Source organism: Poecilia formosa, unplaced genomic scaffold (assembly GCF_000485575.1).
Source record: "Poecilia formosa unplaced genomic scaffold, Poecilia_formosa-5.1.2 Scaffold40, whole genome shotgun sequence".
Classification (NCBI taxonomy): domain Eukaryota; kingdom Metazoa; phylum Chordata; class Actinopteri; order Cyprinodontiformes; family Poeciliidae; genus Poecilia; species Poecilia formosa.
The window spans coordinates 267,210-287,802 of NW_006799979.1; the positions used below are offsets into that span (position 1 = coordinate 267,210).

General features: G+C 43.0%; 1 protein-coding gene across 2 annotated transcripts in view; it reads left to right on the plus strand.

Moving 5' to 3' along the window:
* Positions 1-18,776, plus strand: part of meis1b (Meis homeobox 1 b) — a 115,023-nt gene extending 96,247 nt beyond the window's left edge. Inside the window, exons 10-13 of one of the 2 annotated variants that reach the window (XM_007551085.2) lie at positions 6,002-6,060; positions 8,607-8,696; positions 9,573-9,670; positions 16,066-18,776. In XM_007551085.2, coding sequence (XP_007551147.1) covers positions 6,002-6,060; positions 8,607-8,696; positions 9,573-9,631 — 208 coding nt within the window. In that variant the 3' untranslated portion in view covers positions 9,632-9,670; positions 16,066-18,776. Of the gene's footprint in view, positions 1-6,001; positions 7,966-8,606; positions 8,697-9,572; positions 9,671-16,065 lie in introns of those variants that run through there. The other variant, XM_007551083.2, reaches the window with a different exon arrangement.
* Positions 18,777-20,593: the final 1,817 nt, after the last annotated feature.

Consider the following 20,593-nt stretch of genomic DNA (forward strand, 5'->3'; position numbering starts at 1 on the left):
GACTCGACTCGGTATGTCTGTGCATCTTTGTGTGTGTGTGTGTGTGTGTGTGTGTGTGTGTGTGTGTGTGTGTGTGTGTGTGTGTGTGTGGTTGCAGAGTTATTTTAAGCGGCTCTCGGATATGAATATGCAGGTCAGACTCTCTGTTGGCGCGCGCCGAAATGTGCCGACTGCTTCAGAATGAATGGAGCCGATCCCGAAATATCCAGCTGTGCTGCAAAACGTGGGGAGTTTGTGCAGGCCGCATGAGTGTGCAGAAATTGTCTCAGGTTACTAACTGGTGAGTGAGCGCCGAGGACGCAGCGCTCGTCTCGTGTGTGTGTGCGCGCGCGCGTGTGTGTGTTTGTGTGTTTCTGTCTCGTCTTACTGGCGTAATAGCCGGTTGTGGGCTCAGGAGACGTGTGACGACGTGCGCCGCAGATCCCGAGGAACTGCACTTGAATTTAAATCAATGAGCTCGCAGAGTAACCTTTTGTGTATCCAATCTGCATCTTTCCAATGCTCGTTATTAAATTATCCCCTAATTGGTCACGCAACAAAGGCAGCTGATGAAAAAGACAATTTCTTGCTTTTAATTGGGCATTTCACGTGCGCTTCGCGTACACCTGTGTGCAGCTGACTCGACTCGGTATGTCTGTGAATCTTTGTGTGTGTGTGTGTGTGTGTGTGTGTGTGTGTGTGTAATCAGAATGGGACATTAGCAAGGGCTTGGCAGACGCCGTCGCAATCAGTTCCACTCTTCCCAGTGAAGGAGGGAGAAAAGGTTGGTGAATTAATCATTACATTAGAAGTGTTCGGTCCTCATAACTCTTGAACTTTTGCACATTTTGTCACACCACAACCTCAACCTTCAATGTAGTTTATCAGAGTAACGCATAATTGTGAAGTGGAATAAAAAATGATGCGTTATTTTTAAAGATTAAAACCCTAACTGTCATTCATGTAAGTGTTTTTGGGATGGCAGCTAAGGGGGGTTTAAAGATCTGAAAAGTGTGGCGTGTATTTGTTGTTGAAACCCTTTTGCTCTGATGCCGATAAAAAATAGCATTCCAAATCCACCTAATTTGTCTAAACCAATGAAGGGGAAGAGAAAATGAAAAAAAAACTTTCAATGTCCTAAACACAGTGGTGGCAGCATCATGCTGTGTGGAAGGCGTCCTTTGGCAAAGACAAGGAAGGTAATCAGATGGTTACGCTTTAAAACAAGATGCCCAACTAAACGCTCCTTGCAAACAAACAATTTTCAAATATCAGTCTGTAGATGTACATATCTTGAAAACCATACGTTTGTTTTCACACGAGTAGTCTGCATCACATTCCATCAACAAGACAGTTCAAAGTACTTTACATCATAAAAACATAATACAATCACCGATTATGAAACAAGTAATTAACATATTTTGTCAAATGTCATTATCAAAACCATCAGTACACATCAAGTATGTCAAACAATGTTCCAGATACTACTAATCAAAGGAAACTGAACTGATTTAAAGGAACTCTGTGTTTCAGCTGTTTTGCAGTTTTCCTGATGTGTGTTCCAGATTTGTGGTGCATAGAAGCTGAATGCTGCTCCTCTGTGTTTGGTTCTGGTTCTGGACATGCAGAGCAGAACCGGTACTCGAAGACCTGAGAGGTCTGGAAGGTTGCTACGACAACGGTAGATCTTTAATGTATTGTGGTAATGAGCCATTCAGTGATTTATAAACTAACAGAAGTCATTTGAGGCCTCTGAGCTACATGAAGCCAGAGGAAGGACTTCAGATTTGGGGTGATGTTTTCTATCCTCCTGGTTCTAGTGAGAACACGATCAGCAGGGTTCTGACTGACCTGTTGCAGTAATGAACAGTGTGAACCACTTTAGTTTGATCTGTTCCATAAACAGATGAAAATGCAGGAGGATTTTTTACCATGAGTGAATGTGAAAAAGTTAAAGCGGCATGAATACTTTTACAAACCCTTTGTGTATAACGTTGGATACAGACACAATAAATCCAACCCAGTCTCTCAACCCAGAACCAGAACCAGAACCAGTGGTTCTGGTTCTGGTTCTGGCATCTGGTTGGCATGTTTTTGGATCCACTGTTCCGTCGGTTCATTCGTATGTCAAACATATGCGTCCCTGGTTGGACTCCAACTCCTGACCTCTGATGGCATTCAGAGTGTGATGGATTCCCCGACCTTCGCAAGTCGTCTTCCCTCTTCCGTGTTTTTTTTTTTTTTTAACCCAACTTTATGCGTACCGCCAGCGGCGGCGTGTCACGCCAAAATAGCCCGGCCATTGTCGCCCAGTCGCCGGGCCGGATAGTGAAGCTCATTGTGTTGGATGGGAGGCCGGGGAGTGAGCAGGCCATAAACACCGGCCCTGTAGCACCCGGGGGGTCGCGCAAAGGTGAAGCTTCACTCTGGTTTTCTTTTCTCTCTCCCCTCCTCTTCTTCTTCACTCTTTCATCTTCTCTTCCAGTCTTTCTCTGCGACGGCTTATTAACGGGCACAGCAAGAGTGTCTGGTTTGCAGAGCCCCTTGCTTTTTCTTTTTTCACCCCCTCAGACGCTCTCACTCCTCCTATTCTCTTTCTCTCCATCTCTCCATTCCCTCGGCTGCTATTAAGAGAGGCATTTTATCCTTTGTTCCAGGCCCCATGGTGCATCTGGCCGCAGATACGGGGACGAAAGGGACAGGAAACCGGCATGGGTTTCTGAGAGGCGGAGGGAGTGTGCAGGGTCAGACTGTAGATTCGTTGCTAAGGGAGTAGGCTTGCCATTTTCCACCGTAAAGGATGATAAGCAAGAGCCAGCTGGAGGAGGAAGCAGATACAGATAGGCAGAGCCGAACTTGCTCAAGAGTTGCGAGCCCAACGCAATAAAATGTTTAGTTCTTAGAACTGACGTCGAGTTTCGAGCTGATTGCCTAACTTTCCACGCAAGACGTAAAGAGGAAGGAAAAGAAGGGGCAAAGCAGAGCGAGAACAGATGCAAGGAGACATTGGGGAACGTCAAGAAGAAGAAGAGGTCAATCCTTAGCCAGCGTTGGCCTCAGGATGACCTCGTCCCTTCTGCGAAGGGTTTGAAGTGCAGAGGAGAGGAGAGTTAAAGGAATGCTCAGGCCTCCCTCAACCCTCTTTGCCCTCGCTCCTCCTCCTCCTTCCATATCTTCCTCACCCCCCCAGCAAAAACAGGGTAACGGTTGGTGGGGGGGTTTGGGGGGGACAAGAGAGGGAGAGCGAGCATTGGTGATAAAACTCCAGACGTTCCCTCATTTGATGGTGCTCTGCCATGTCAGTGCATTCTTGCATTCCTCCCTTTTCTTTTTAGATTTCTTTCTCCTCTCTCCTTTGAAATTCCATATCGGCAAATGTAGCAAATATAGAAGGAAAACTGCTACCAGCTCCACTTCCAATTATGTTGTTTTTGCTTCTATTCACAAGAAGTGTTTCTGAGGCAGCTTAAACGCGGCAAAACCACAAAAATCTATTTTTGGTCTAGTTTCTAGTGTAAGTATCTTTGTACACTTTAAGTAAGACAAAACTAACTTACAAGTAACTTTTCAGCAAGAAATAGGAGCTTGTTTTTAGTAAATAATTTCATAATATTGATAAAGTGTTGGCAGATTATTTCACTTCTATCAAGACATTTTTCCCATGTTATAAGTGAAATGATCTGCAAGACGAACTAATACTTCTTCATCATTATCAAGTAATTATTGACTTAAAACAAGCTCTATATCTTCCTGAAAAGTGACATATAAGCCAGATTTGTCTTTGTTTTTTAAGGATACTAAGGCATTTGTATTAGAAATTGGACCAGAAATACTTGGTAAGAGTTTGTGTTTATGCAATAAAGGACATAACAGTTGTAAAGAAAATACCAGCAAACAATAAGGCTGTTAATCGTTCTTTTTTACTGTCTCGCGTTGCCATCCTCTGTCTCCCTAATTCCCTGCAGGTCCGTCTTCAAACCATAAAACCGAGGAGGAACACAAAAGCACTTCTGATGAGGGAATATTAAAGAAATTTAAAGCAAGGGAGTTCCCCTCGCTCTTCGGGGTCCAAACAGATGTGGCATGTTTGCGTCCCTTTGTCTCCTTCCTCCCCTTCTCGCCCATACCCTGAGCTCATAAACGTTTCATTTTCCAGCTTTTTAAAAAGTCTCCCACTACCATTGTTCCCCCCCTTAAGTTCGGTTTATGCCCCCTCCCCTCCCCTTTCAGAGATGAAACAGAAGTGTCCGGTCGGGGAACAGCAGGAACACATAAATCAAGTCAGAAGCCCCCCGAGAGTCCTCTCTCCTTGGGGTCATTACAGGCCAAAGGGTCATTTCAGAAGGGGTTAGGCTGACAGAGGCCAGATCGGTTCCTATGTGAACATGCACAATTAATAGGTGTGAATACATCCAGGAGAGGCATTAACTCTGTGTGTGATAAAAGTGCAAGAAACTGTTTTAAAAATGAGTTTGTGTTTGTTTGTGTTGCCTCTTTGGGGTGTTTTTCAGTGTCATGATGTTTTCTGAAGACCAGTAAGACTAAAGGTGACCAAGTCCCAGTTTTAGTGTCACAATGTTGTTTTTGAATGTAGAAAGTCAACATAACGCCATGTTAAGATGAGATATAATCTGTTCTCTAGTTATACTTAGGCCTGTCGCAGTAAATCAATCAATCACATAAATTAAAATGAGTTCAGTAATTTCTATTTTTACGAGTTATCGTTTTTGACTTGTCTCTCCCTTTTTTACCAAAAACTGGATGACAAAAGTCTTCAGTTTGGTGATTTGGTCCCAACTAGCCATTTTTTTGAAGGACGACTTTTTTTTCATAGAAACTTCACAATTCATTTTATTTGTTGTTTCTGTTGTATTATTTTGGATATTTAAAATGTCTTCCAGTTCCATTGTTTATTGATCTTTGAGACTGTGTTCTTGCACTATTATGCCATTACTGTAATATTACTTGAAAATCGTCTCACAGCAACAATATTATCGTTTATCGCAATAATGCCTGGGACAATTTATCATCCAGCAAAATTTATTTGTATCTTACCAGGTCCAGTTGTACTTTTTATGTCTTCAAGACTTCTTCTGATACAATCCCTTACTTTCTTTAGAAGCAATAGTCCTTACAGGCAGCAAAAGCCCAACCAGATTCCTGGGGTTAAGGGTTAGAGGTAAGGTGTGAAAGAGTTGAGTTATGTACTGACAATGGCTAAGTTCAGGGTGATGTTGGGGTTAGGCACTAATGGAGTAACAAAAAAAAAAAAAAAAATGAACAGAGTTCAAGACCGTGTCCTATTAAGGACAGAAATACCAATGGTTTGATTGTGCACTTTTACAGGAGGTCATGAAGAGGTTAGTGCACAAAAACTGCACAGACTAAAAGAAGTAACACACGGTCACCTGTCACTGGATAAAAACAATGCCTCTCACCAGAGGCAACGTGCCACGCGTCTCCGTCAGCAACACCCCGCCGTGTTCGAAGCCGAGCGTGTTAAACCGTCAGCAATCTCAGCCCGTCGGGAGGCGGATAAAAAGAGACGGGTCGCAATGTTTCCAGACAGGCACAGAGAGAAGATCCTGCCTCCACAAAGACCCCAGTGTTCAGGCTGACTCTTGATTTTTTTTTTTTTTTTTTTTTTTTTTTTTTTTTTTAGGCAGGTTTCCACAAGTTCTGGAGTCCCTGACTGTTCAAAGACAACTATTTTAATAACTGAGGCAGTTAAGATGTGACTTTCGCTGTTGCTCTGCAGCAGCTTTACTGGGGCTCAGCGTCACTTATGGGAGAATAATTACTCCTTATCACTGTTATGGTTTTCTAAAGAGAAAAAGGCGACTTTGGAAATGTGGTGGTTTTTGTGCTGCCTGCCAAGATCTTCTGGGTATTAGTCAGCATTTTTCCCCCCCTTAATCTTGTTTTGAGTAAAGCTCTGACTGTGTTTCTGTGTTTTTGTCTCCTCTCCTTCCTTTTCTCTCCTCCTCCCCTCCGTTCCTCCCTCACCCCCCGCTCTCTGCAGGTTCATTAATGCGCGGAGGAGAATAGTGCAGCCCATGATCGACCAGTCAAACCGTGCAGGCAAGTCTCCTATAGTTACTGTTTTCAAGTCGCACAGGCTTAAGCCAGCCCGAGTCCATGCACCCGGAGGCCTCTCAGTGGGTAAATACGGGACTGATGCGCCCTTCTTGGAATGTCCAAATCCTTCAGGGAATTCCCCCCCTTCCCTCTGTACTGACCAATAAAGTTAAAAGGCGAAATATCTCGACATTAACAGCAACCATTAATCAACCGTGACGTGCCATGTGGAGTGAAAAAGTAAAGTATTCACCTCTTTGCCAATTCGTAACCCTACTTTGTACCCACATGTTGGCCTTTCCTACAATTTGCCAACAATTTGGACAAGTCCTGACGTCAGATTTACCCATGGATGACAAACTAGGTACAAATTGATACATGGCTTGCACGAAACGTTCCTATGGTGGCTTTGAATTGATTTGTGGTCAGGACAAAAACAACTCCAAGATGGGTACAAAATCCCAGCATTGGAGACGACTAAAGCGGCCAAAGTATGAAATGGCAAAGCGGCGAAACGACCAGCTCTCATTAATGATGAGAGACTTTTTTTTTTCTTGTTATCCTGCTCACAAAGCTAGCTGTGTTCTCAGAATAGTTTGTTCTTAACCCCTTCCTGCCCCTTTTCACCAAACAGGTACAAAGTAAAAAAAAAAGAAAAAAACAAAAACAAATCCTCCACCAAGGCTCAAACTATAACCTAGAGAGACCTACGCCCGTTTCTTTTTTTGGTTTGACCGCTGATTGGCTTTTTTGGCTCTGGACCTGTTTTTACCCCCACCCCTTCCACCCCGCAACTCCCAACTCCTTTAAACACCCTCCCTCCACTCTATTTGCGGCTGTTTTAGGGAGCAAGGGGGGAAGGAGTGAGCAGTCCCCCTGGTGCATGGCTTGGTTTTGGACTGCTGTAAACTTTATTACCTGTAATAGGGGTGAGAGGTCATGGTGGCATTAAGGGAGAGGGTAGGGTGGTTGGGGGGGGGTAGTAAAGTTCAAAGGCATTCAGTGGGGCCGAGGTCCTGCTTTTGCTTGACTGGCCGCCAAACGGCCTAAATCGAAGGTAAGTGGCTTTCTATGGGAGCAGAACAATGGAGGGGTGCAGAAAATAAGGAACCGGATCGGGTTGCACATATTCTTGCTGCTCAGTTTTAGTCCGTATTTATAAGATAAAGTATTAAGATAGGAGCAGATTCTGGGACCAATCAGTAAGAATGAACTTTTGTTGAAAACTGGATCGGGCCTCAACCTGGATCTCATTTTGCTCCTTTGATCGTATGTATAATTATACATCGGGGGGCAGCAACGGTTTACGTTAAAAGCATTGCTGTATTACGTGCCAACGTGTCTTTTATTAAATATCTATTGGAGTGGCTGGACATGTCAAGCGGGACAGTCAAAATGAAATCACTGAAATGTTTTGGATTTACAAAATGAAATTTGAAATGTTCCCGCATGTGACATTTAAAATCTACCTGTTGGCTGCTTCAGCAGGCAAATAAGATTACATTTAAATCTGGATTTGGGCAAAGAATCTTGCCACATAGACCTTTACTAGCCAATATGAAAGAATTCACCCCCCTTGAAACTTTTTTTATATTTTCTCTGGTTATAATCTCACATTTGAATGATTGAAATTTCACATGGTAGACCAATACAATGTAAAACAGTGAAACGGAAAGAACGGGATATAGAGTTGTCAGGTTTCAAATGTGCACCCCTTTACTCATATGCCCCTAAATAAGATCTGGTGTAATAATTTGTCTTCAAAAGTCTCTTTATTACTAAATAAGAGTCCACATGTTTAATAACCCTTCGCTGTCATGACGACATTGGTGTCCTCGTTGACCCATTTGACGTTTCCTCTACAAATTTTCACAAAACTTTGAGTATACCGCTAATGCAAGAAAAAAACCCCACACAACTTTACAACCTCAGTGTTTTCATTAAATAAGAAACCAAATTAAAATCACAATACTCAAACTGTATTGATTGTCATTTCAGCGTAAATAAAAAGTAGCTTTCCTTAGTGCAGACAGGGAAGTCTAAATACAATCTGGAAAACTAGCTTCCCATCGATCCACCTCTTTGTGTTGGTCTTTCAAATAATTAAAATAAATATATTACATTTTTGGTGACACATATGACTTCTCGACTGTTTTCAGAGCTTCTGGCCCCATGGCAGAATCCTGCAGTCTTGACATTTAGATAGAACTCAACATAAGCATCAAAATAAAATTTCACCAAGTCAATCCCTCAAACTAAAGTCGGTCCGTGTCTTAAATGTGCCATAGCGTAGATTAAACTCTCATTCTGATCCCTGTTAGAGCATTTATCTGCGTTAAAGTCCATCAGGGGCTTACAGCGGACAGCTAGCCGTAGCAGCATGGAGCAGAGTGACGTGGAAAGGCAGCAGAGTCTTCCTGTGCGTGCACCAGCCAACAGATGATCCCGCACCGTCCGCTGAGCTTTAATTAAAAGGACTAATTGACCACTCTGCTCCTTCCCACCGGTCCCTCCTTCCCTCCCTCCCTCTTCTTCTCCCGCATCCACAGTAAGTCAAGGAGCTCCTTACAATCCAGATGGCCAGCCAATGGGTGGCTTCGTCATGGACGGCCAGCAGCACATGGGAATCAGACCACCTGGTATGGCTTTCTCTGCGTGTCTGTCCTTTTCTTCACTCTGTTGTTCCTCCTATCTGTCTTCAGTCTGTTCCTGCGGGTTTCTTTGGCTCGCTTCCACCCATTTTCCTCCCAACATCACCTCGCCCTCTTCAACCTTTGTGTCCTCCTCTGCATTTCTTCAGACGTAGATGTGTTCTTCGGCCATGTTGATGTTTAATTTCATCTTCACGCTGACAGAAAAACTCTTATTGTGAACTTTTGCAGTCGCTGCTTGTTGCTTTGGGTAGAAACAGCAGGATGTGCACTCCCAAAAACACTTAGAAAGATATGCACACACGCACACACACCGTTTCCTCCCCCTCCTTCCTGGATACACCAGAACAGGTGTGCACACACACACACACACACCGTTTCCTCCCCCTCCTTCCTGGATACACCAGAACAGGTGTGCTCAATCACATTACACCACCATCCTCCTCCTCCTCACTCCCACTCCCCTTAAAACTCAGTCCCTCTCTCACGCCATCAGCTTTAATCCCAGAGTTTGTCCTTAAGCTCTTCTTCTCCTCCTCTATCCCCTGTTTTCTGTGATTCTCTCTCAAGTCTGCAACCCAATCTCAGCCTCCACTCGAAGTCAGCAGGTTTAGATAAACTGCCGGCCGACTTAACCACCCTGCACCCCACCTCAAAACACTTCCACACACCTCTCCCAGCCAAATCCACGGGGCTTTGTTGCCATGCTGTCTGTCAAATTAGCTTCATAGTGAAACCACACTGTTGCTAAGTGCGGTCTGCTTTGAACAATTTCCTGTTTGAAGTAATCAACAGTAAATTTGTACACAGTCAGCCAGAGGCTACACATTTTTAATTTTTACGTTTCCTCTTTGTGTCCTCCAGGGCCGATGGGTGGAATGGGCATGAACATGGGCATGGAAGGTCAGTGGCACTACATGTAGCCCTACCCGAGTCTGACCAATCACAACGCAATGGGGGATGTAAGTAGACGCTTAAACAAACTGATTTTAGACTGATGTAGTCCTTTTTCTTACACTCTTCAGGTGTGAGTGGCATCTGAAGGTGTTTTCACACCTGATGGTCCTGTAGACTTGGTTCGGCTGGCGACCAAAGTCGCTGTTACGTTTTCAGCTGCAGCGGTTCATTGTGTCAAACAAGCCAAGCAGTTTCAAAAGCCTGTTAACCTCTTCGCCAGTAGCAGCGCTGCACCAACAACTGAAGAAGGAAAAGACACAAAAACTTTTGAAGATCCAGTGAGCGCACCTTCCTTCTTCTCGGAATCTAAACTAAAATGGAGAAGCGTCAGATTTTAGCATTCAATTTACATTTTTCCCCATTGTACTCAAATTGGGGGTAGTTTTTTTTTTAATTCAAGGTTACGCTGCTAATAAAAATTAAATGTATTGTGATTAGTTTCATTGAGGTCTACGTATTTCTACGCATATTTATCAGGGCACCAAAAATCGTATACTTTTTTATATATGTGCTGTGGGAGCAGAAGTGACGTCACACTGTGTGAGAGAGGTTTGAAGAAAACCTCTCTAAAACAGGTGTTAGATATAAAACAAAGACAAAATGACTTTTGTTTCAGATTATGTGTTAGCATTTTATGTTACTCGTTAGCTAGCACCCTGGGAAGTGATCTGTTCCTTCGCGTTGAGATTTCCAAAAAGGTTGCCAAAGTTGCTTTTGCTTTTTTTGCAGCCTAATTACGATTTTTGGCGCAAAATATACCCTCTTTTTAAACTCTTCTTACATTTGCGTGCTTCCTTCCTACTTAATCTTTAGACACTTTTCAGTGATACTGAAAATAACATTCGTTTGTGTTTGAATGTTTCCACATTCAAACCTGAAACCTGAAGCAACCGAAGTTGATTTTTCTTCGTGTCTGGATGGGTTTTAGATACAAACATTCTCTTGTTCTCCACCAAGCGGATTTCCACTGTAGTTTTTTTCTTCGGCGTTCCCACCCTCGGTGTGGTGATAAGAGCCTTTGATCTCATCCATGTAACTCTTTGTGTACGTTCTGTCGCTGTGTGTCGTTGTCACACGTCCAAAAGCTACAAAATCAAACAGGAGAAGCAAAAAACCAAAAAATAAAAAAAAAAGAGAGAGAGAGATGAAGTACGAAGGCTTAAAGTAACACGCAGTGTAATAATATATTACAGTACGGATTACTAATAAAGAAAATCTTCAAAATAGAGACAAAGTTATGAAAGAATAAACCGTTTGTACACAGATTTTTTTTGTGTGTGTTGGCTTGTGGCGAGGAGGAAGAGGAAAGGGGGCGGGGATGGGTGTGGAGACCTATAGTGGGAAGGGAGGGGGCAGGTAGAAGGTTACTATGGCAACAGACTGATTGGCAAAAATGTAAGCAGTCGTTGCTGGTGCAAGGAGAGCGAGAGAAGTGCGCGCCCCTTAAGTGTCATAAATCTGCCGGGTTGCTGTTGATGCATGAGCCGCATTAATACACACATACTAACCAGCTACAGGGAGCCCACCACCACCACCACCCACCCTCACTGTCTTCCTCATGCTTGCTCCAACATTGTGCTTTTTCTCACTGTCAATTTTCCTCCCTCCATCTCTTTCACACAACACCTTTTTCTAGATTTTTTTTTCTTCTTCTTCTTCCTTCTCACTTCTCTCCCCCCTCTTCCCCTCTGCTCTCTCTCTCTCTCTCTCTCTCTCTCACTCCTTCCCTCACTCTTGCCCCAGGGCAAAACAGACTCCCACATAATTCTGGATGTATACAGGCTGTGGATGGTGTCACAGCCGCACATTGTGTTTTAAAGCGGCGCCGGGTCCAATCTCAGCCGAACATCATTGTTTTCCCCTTGCTGTGTTGTGCCACCACACAACGTTTATAAGTGAAATAAATACATGCTGATGCGTGGGCGTTAGCCTGTGTACCTCCACGCTGGCCCGTATAGTGGTATATGTGTGTGTGTAGGTGTGTGGGTGTGTGTGTGTGTGTATGGTAATAGGATTACTCCTGGCACAGAGAGGGGACACAAACTACTGCAAAATGGAGGAGGTAGCCAGCAGGGTATGGAGCTTAGCTGGGCCTAATTGACTAGATCCAAATTAAATATGCCGTCACCGGAGGTGTGACCAATGGATTTGACTTATTCAGTTTACAAAAATAGGGACCATTAACCCTCTGCACAAGGCTCATACGCTGTAGTGGGAAATATATATATATATATATTCTGCCTCGAATGTTGGCGACAACAGAAGACTGGCGATCTCATCTCACGCGGGACGCAGGAAGAGTAAGGTAGGAGAAGAAGAAGAAGAAGAAGCTAAACATGTTTTTTTTTGTTTTTTTTTTGTCTTGTTTTGTCCGCGTCGTCGCCGCCGCCGTGTGAAGTGAGTAAACACGAGGGCCGGTTTCGGCAGCTTTCTTTCCAAGCAGCTGCTAGCCTTCCCAGCAGACCGCGCTTTAAACAGCCTCAATTTGCCTGCTGAATCCCGTAATTGGGCCACCAGAGGAATCCTCGGTGAGACGGGGCGAAGCGCGGAAAAGACGTGAAGAGTAGAGAGGAGGGAGGGAGAGAGAGGGAGAGACGGAAATAAAGGACAGAGACGGCGAGGTAGACTGAAAGAAGATGGGAGGGGCGGATGGAGAGAGAGAGAGACGGAGGAGAGGAGAGGAGAGGAGAGGAGCCGAGAGACGGATGATGACAGAAAAAAAAAAGTCTCGTCTCCGCAAACTAGTCTTTCCCCCCGTACAGCTTCATCAGCTCCGTCGAATTTTCTTCCTCTCTCCCCTTTTTTTTTTCTAGGTCATTTAAAAGTAAGCGACATGTTATACTCTTTCACGACCAATTAAATTAATAGGTTATTACATGAGGGAGGAGTGGGGACAGTTATCTTATTTGATTAAGAGAGCACAGGTTCATTATATTTTATAAGCAATTTTCATTAGCGGCGTTTGAGGTTTTTGTTACTGCGGGGGCTAAATTGAGCGGTTATTGTGCCGAGCCTCGGCTACAGAAGGTGTGCCTGGCAGTCACACCGCAACATTAGTTAAAACTAAAGCCAATTAGTCCTGCTTAGTGGAGAGCGTTATGCCTTCCACCCGATGATGATTACGGAGCTTATATCCCCTTGCGAAACAATACACCTGTCAGCAGAGATGAAGCCCAGCAAGTGGAGCAGAAGCGAGCCGAGCCTTTGATTGCGACGGGAATTACTCTCGGATGACCCTTACCCCGTTTCCCTTTTTTCCTTCCCTCCTTTCCTTCTCTGTCTCTTTGCTTTCCTTCTCACACAAAATTAGCCATGTGCGCCCCCCCCTGAAAAACTGTAATTTTGGGGCTTCAGGAGAATTATCACAGAGTGGAAGAATTAATTATGACGCAGAGAGTATGGAATTTGTTTCTCGGTTCTTGCCCATTAGGAGCTCCCCCCAAATCGACAACGCTTGAATGAACGGATGCTTTCTCCGCCAGTCTCGGCTGGAGACCCTTTGTCCCAGAATTCATCGCTGAAATCATTAAGCGCAAATTTGTTAATCTTCCGCCGATGGGGGGTCAAGATCCCTTCCCTCAACCCCAACTTCCACAAACCCTCCAACTATCACACAAAACTTCTTTTTTTTTTTCCTGTGGAGGAACCTTGACTATTAAGCAACTGGAAGGAAAAGAAGGAACACAGCAAAAACAAAAACAAAAAAAACAAAAAGGAAAACCACGTCCCCATGGAGCTTGCGTGGCCCCTTGTATTGTCCATGTGAATGTGTGTCCCTGTTGATTCGGCCCCTGTGGAATCCCCCCTTCAGAGTCGAGGAAATGAGACTTACAGCTCAATGTATTGATTTGCTTATTAGGTGAAAAACCCCATAAGCAACGTTGAGCTCTTCCAAGCACTCATAGCATTATTGGCCTCTTGGCATGAGTTTACCGCAGTAATCAGTGCAGCCTTGTTAACCTGAGGTGAAAAAAATGCAGGAAAGACACACGACTCCGCCAGTAGTATTATAGTCTGTTAGAGTTCACCTGCTAAGGTTTTAGGAAATCTGACTCAATTCTGCTGACTGGAAATCCTGAAGTTTAGGATCAAAAACAGAATTAATCCAAGTATTTCTGGTCCGGTTGTAGTGCAAATACCTTAGTACACTGGAAATGAGACAAAACTTACTGACAAGTAACTTTTCAGCAAGATTGTACAAGCTTGTTTTAAGTCAATAGTTCCTTAATATTGGCAAAAAGTACTAGATCCACTGGCAGATAATTTTACATTTAAGGACATTTTTCCCATCTACCAGTGGAGCCAGGTACTTTATCATCAAAGTTAAGAAATTATTGACTTAAAACAAACGCCCATATCTTGCTGAAAAGTTACATGCAAATTATTTTTGTCTTATTTCCAGGGTGCTAAGATATTTGCATTAGAATCTAGACAAAAAGATTCAAAGTTTAGTGCCTGTCACATAGAAAATAACACCTAGAACCCACCATTAGCATAAATAGCTACAACTAAACTAGCACAATATTTCACACTTGTCTTAAACAAGCCACACTTTTTCTGCTTTGTTGAAAACTGATGGATGAGGGGAGGCAGGAAACTATTATTGTTCTCGTGCTCCTTGTCCTTTTCCTTTTGCGCTTTTGTCTCGTCTGTAATGGTCCCCTGGTGTATACGTGTGTGTGAATGTGTGTGTGTGTGTGCAGCATTCGCGTGGACGGCACTCTCAGGTGACAGCCGTCTGCGGCTCTCGCCTCTCGCTCTTTGGCTTTGACAACAACGCCGGTCACGTGCGCTCGCCGGTCACTCCCCACCTGCTGACAGACGGATGAGCATCTTTGTTGCTGCCAAGAGGAAGGCTTCTTCTTTACCCTCTGCATGTTTCTGAGGAAGTTTGCCGTCAAGCTGCACCAGTTTGAAGTCGTTCCGGATTGCTTGCGAGAGTCTGTCTCAGTTGCTGACTGGTCTCTCTTCAGATAGAATACCGAGGGCTAATTCCGAGTTACCTCGTAGTCCAGTTCAACAGATTATCCAGGAAATGTTATGCACTCAAACTTGGTATCGCTTCAAGCTGATCATGTGTGTTTGGTCTCTTAAGTCCTTTCCTCCTGTTAAAGTAGCATTACTGTTGGGTGTAGGATTAACTCACTACATCCTTCAAAACCCTCTGTGTTCGTCTCATGCATCGGCACAGTATGTGGATTCCTGCTGTGGTTCTGACCCAGACTATCATGGTTCTGTTGGTTGACACATAGACTACGTTCACACAGCGGGCAAATGCGACTCATGTCTGACTTTTTTTGGCCACTTTTTCTGCAACTTTTTCATCGTCGGAGCTTTTTCACCCCAAACAAATCTGGTCTGTGCCACTTCTATATGTGGTATTGATTTGGATTCATATCCGATTGTTTTTAAGTCTCAACGGTCTTGTTGCATTTTATACCCCCTTTATGTCACCGATGTGAGACATATCTGTGCCAGGAAAAGCCACACGCTTTAAATCCCGATGTAAACGATGGCTGAAAATTATGATTATGAACTTAGGAAACAAATCTTTGTCACTGAAGCGCATCCAAACAGACTTCCCTACAGAAGTTGCTCCACAAAAGGCCGTTGCTAGCTCTTGTTCTTTCTTGCTAGTAGCTTCCTTTGTGTTACGGTCTTGGGACGATTCAGCTCCCATTGCTGACTAAACTATAAAATCGATCCACAAAAGTTCCCGTCCATTATTACTTCTGTGCTGCAGTGTGACGTCATCGTTCTTTAGCGCATGCGGAGCACTTTATGTATGTAAACCGTTCACACGGAAGTCTGATTTCTGTCACATTTAATGAATAGATGAGTGACAAGAAAAATCACATTTCAGGGAGAAAAATAGAATTGAGCATCAAGACCTGCTGTGTGGACATAATCACACTGAACTACTCCAACAGGAAATCTCACAATGTTTACATGTGTCAACATGAAAATGTCTGCTTCTGTCTGACTGATTATTGCTGTTAATGACTGATTGTTATTTAACTCATTTAGTGTAATTATTTATTGTTACAAGTTCTGCTGCTGAAATAGTTTCTGCTCTGAAGTACTGCAGACTCCTTGAAGTTTTTCACACTTTGTCATGCTATAACAGAAAATGAATGTATTTCATTCTGATTTAGCATTGTGTGTTTCTCTACCTGCTCCCCTTTACTCTAATACCCATTAAAAAAAAAAAAAAGACGCAGTGAACATGTGGAAGCAGGGGCTTTGGTTGAATGATAACTTTTTGATGTACACCCAAAACGCCACTTGCACATAAACCTGAACACCTTCCCATACCCTCTGTCATTTACGGTGCTGTCTAATACGGCCAGTTTAAAACCGATTATTGAGTATTGATCAGTTGAATATTCTCTCTCCTCAGAGCTGGAGGGGAATCGTGTGTCTCCCAGAGGCCCGTGGAGCTAAGGAACGGCACACCTCGACTTCCCGACGCCAGTAACCAACAAAAACAAGACTCCGGACTCAGTGACCGTTTCGTCTGGCCGACGCCCGTCACCTGGACGTCTTCCATGGCTGCCTCTGATCTCTTTCCACCAGAATCGAACTGAGCTGCGTTGATCAAAATTCGGCCAAGTGCAGGAAGACCTGACTCCTGAAAGAATACCGCTTCTTCTTCTTCTTCTTGTTCTCTGGTTGGCACAAGACTTCAGTCCCTTTGCTGCTGCCCAGTCGCCCCACGCGGATTCCTCCATCAAAGTGATTGTGATTGACTCTTTTCGGGCGATTTACCTGTACCTCCGGCAAATGTGGTACCCGGTTGATCTATTCTCGACTCTTGAGGGCAAATGTTAAAAGACTTCTTTTCATGAGGAGTGCTCTACTCTTTGGGACGGAGGATGTGGACCAAAGAGAAGCCAATGTCTGTAAAGGACAGGAGGAGGTGCCCTTTAAAAAGAAAATACAGTGGATTAAGACCTGGATGGAGAGATGGCAAAAGTGATGAAATTAAAAAGTATAAAACTATATCAAGCCCTAGTTTGGGAAATGAGTTGAGAAAGAAAATATACTGTATACTGTTGTAAAATTACGCTGGACTCTCACAAGAACTGGGAAACTAAGTATTGTAAATGCTATTGTATTGTTCTGCATATTATGTTGTTTCTAATAGATTTTTTAAAAAAGGATGTGAACTTTTTTCTCTTTTTTCTGGTTTGTTTGCGGATTCTCTTATCTGTGGGTGTGCATGTGTGAGCGTGCGTGTGTGTGTGTGTGTGTGTGTGTGTGTGTGTGTGTGTGTGTGGGCAGGCACTGTCCCAACCTCCAGTTTCATTGAACCACGTTGCATTTTTGTTTGTTTTGGAAAACGAAGTAAAATCCGATGTCCGCACTTTCTCACAGCCTTTGTGGAATATCGGAAAGGTCGGCGATCCAGGTGTTGGTTTTGTTCGATTTTTATTTATTTTTATTTTTTTTTTTACCACTCCTCACAGTTTCCTCACGGACATACAAGATGCAGATGTTTCCGACAATTTGGCTGCACTTTTTTTTTCAACCAGACGGGCAAAGTTTTCCCCCCGCCATCCCGTTTTCTACTGCTTTCACTTTATACGTATAGGATGAAGAGATCCTCTTAGTGTCGTCATGGTGATGCACTCTTTAGAAATTTTTCACAGTTGATGGGGAAGTTGCAAGTATGACCCAGAAGACATGTTTTTTTTTTTGTTTTTTTCTCCATCTCTATCCGATTGAACATCTTTTCCAGGGTCTTATCGGTGCGTTTAACGTCACATGGCAGCGCACTCGCGTTCACACGGCCAATGGATTTTCTCCCTCTCATAATTCGATGCAGATGCTTTGGGAAAACAACATTTATGCCACGGTTCACTCTTGTTTTTTTTTCTTTTATTTTTGACTAGGTTGGTATTATGCTGATCAACAGACAGGAGAGAATGTAAAAGTAACACTCTAAAAACTGCTGGGTTAAAAACAGCCCAGTCTAGGTTATTTTGCCAACCCTTTTCTGGGTCCAAAATTAATCCGTTCTAATGCACACATCTTCTTGTTTTCAATAAAAATGTCTCAGTGGTGAAAAAGTAACTGTACGTCCATTCCAACATTTTTGGCTAGCTGATTTTTTTTCTACTGGGTGTTTTATGCTGAAGGTAAAAATTATTGTACGTAAAAGTCAGAAGCATCAAAACATCACCTGCTATATATGAGACTATAACATAATTAGACTTAACAGTGCTTCTAAGATCTTTATCTTTATATATAAACCATTATTTAGGTTTAAAATGGACAAGTGTATTACACTAAAGCTACAGAAGAAGGAATGAATAGAGTGACCAATTACCAGGAATAATAAAGACTTAATATTTAAGCTAAAATGTACTATTTTCAGTTCACTACTGCAGTAAAAAAATAAATGTCAAAAAATGTATATTTAGAAGTTTTATTGACAAAACTTGAATTTAGATGAGAAAAGTTACACTTAGTATACTTTACAACCAATTGTTTAGCTAGCTAGACTTGCACTAGCTAGCACTAGCTACCTAGCATGTGAAAGGCCAATGTTGTTTTAAGTAAAAAAAAAAAACAACTGGTTTTCTAGTGTGAACTAAAGTTCATAACACAATTACTGTTCTTATTCAGCAACATTTTAACCATCTAATGTCTTTTTTCATCCTGTTTGAAGAGGATTGTTGAAGTCCGATCAAGCTGATGTATTCAAAATGGCGACTGTTGAAGAATGATGAGGCTCCTTTTAGTCTCTTAACTCATCAAACTGGGTCCTGAGTTTTGATTAAATCTGCAGCTATAACTACCAAACATCTGTCTCAATAGCATAGGGCTAAAATAAAAGCCCAGCAGTTTTTATGTGTGCTGCATGTGTGGAACAGTATTGATGTGACTGGGAACATGTGTGTGTTGTAGAGAGAGAGAGAGAGAGAGAGTGTGAGAGAGAGAGTGTGAGTGTGTGTTATCAATGCTTCCACTATCCATTGCTTCAGACATGTATGACGCACATCTTTTAAAATTTCTTTGAAGACAAAGTCATGAGTCGTATGCTTTTACTTTGAAGGGTATATGTGTACATGTGTGTTGTAAATAAATACTTTTCTTCAAATAACACAACTTAACTAGTCTCAGATTATATTATTACACAGATGCAGTGCCCTACAAAAGTATTCGTACCCCACAAACCGCAAACGCCAACGTGATTTACTGGGATTTCATGTTGTAGATCCACACAAAAGTGTTGCGTGCCTGTGAAGATTAAGTAAAATTATGCATGTTTTGTTTGTTTTTTTCGTTTTGATTTTTCCAAAAAAAAAGAAAAGTGGTTTGCATAATCTGTTCACTCCTACTAAACTCAATACTTTGCAGATCGAGATTTTCCAAATTTTGTATCAATTTTTCCCATGCAGAGTAGCTCAAGCCAAGTCAGACATGATAGAATCACTGAACATCAATTTTCAAGTGTTGCCATAGATACCGAAATGGATTTGACTGGGCCATTCTAACACAAACAACATCCTTTGTTTGAATGTATCCAACTGTAACTGGCTGATTATGGTAAGGGGAAAAAAATAATCCCCAAAGCATAATGCTGCCACCACCATGTTTCACAATAGTGATATGTTTAGGGTGATGCAGTGCTAGTTTTCTGTTGCACATAACATGTGTCTCCTATATGACTTGTGGTAAACTGCAGCACAAGACTTATAAATGTAAACAGGTCTGAACACAAATGTTTTTTTGAAAAACAAAATCATGTATTATTGTCTTTTACTAAATAATAACCGATCCCCATAAACCCCCAACAAAAACACACCAGTTGCTGGCAACGACCTGAACGAGTCTAAATTCTCCGAACACCGTTTTTGACAAACTGTAACATGTTATTAGAGGCTTTCGCTTCTCTGAGGCAGAAATCAACCATAAACCGTGTTTACATTGAAGAAAGCAGAGAGAGGACATGGACTTTGAGTCGGCCTGTATCCCCCACTGCTGCCGGAAAATGTGCAGCTAATGCATGAGTTCTGCTATAATTTCCTCGCGCACACATACAGAAAGGTTGTGTGTGTGTGTGTGTGCGCGCGCGCGTGCGCGCGCATGAGAGCCCACTTTTCTTCCTATAGCCTGAAAATTCATTTAGCTAAAATTGCTGCAAACGCATAAAACAAAAAGATAGTGGAGATTAGTTCTCCCTCATGCCTTGTTGCTCTCAGTCCGAGCAGGTTTGACTGCGGGATTACACCGCGCGTTTGAGGAGGAGCGCGAGCCCGAGCCGAGAGAGAGAGAGAGAGAGAGAGAGAGAGAGAGAGAGAGAGAGACTTTAGTCAGATTAAAACATTTGGGAGAGCAGCCCTTAAAAGTCACTATCTTATTTCTTTTCCCCTTTTTTTTCTTTCTTTTTTGGTGAACAACAGAGAGTCTGTTTCATCCGCAACAATATGCGCGTATAAATCAGCCCCCTCTGTTTCTGTCTCTCCTCCGAGCAACTATTGTGTTTCTACCGCTTTTATCGGGCTGAATGCTATTTACACTAAGGAAGAAGCAAGAAAAACAAAACAAAACAAAAAAAAAACAGGAGACACTTTGCAATCTTTAAAAAAAAAAAACGGCGACGTTTTAATTGCCTCGCGTCTCTCCAGCATGGCTGGCAGATCCGAGGCTGTGAAATGTGAATTCCTGAGCCTGTGGCCGCTGGGAGCGGTGGAGACGTGGAGCAGAAAGCCCATGCATGACTGCCCTCTTTAGGGAGGCCGGGTAACTGTCCGAGTACATGGAGGCTTGGAAAGCTTTGGAGACGGCGCAGAATGCAACCACGTCTCATTTTACGCACGGATCTCCAGGGCGCACAGAAACACTGCGATCAGTATTTTGTTGTTGCTGTTTAGAGCTGGAGAGCTGCAGTGAGTCACAATATTTTAAAAAGCAAATGA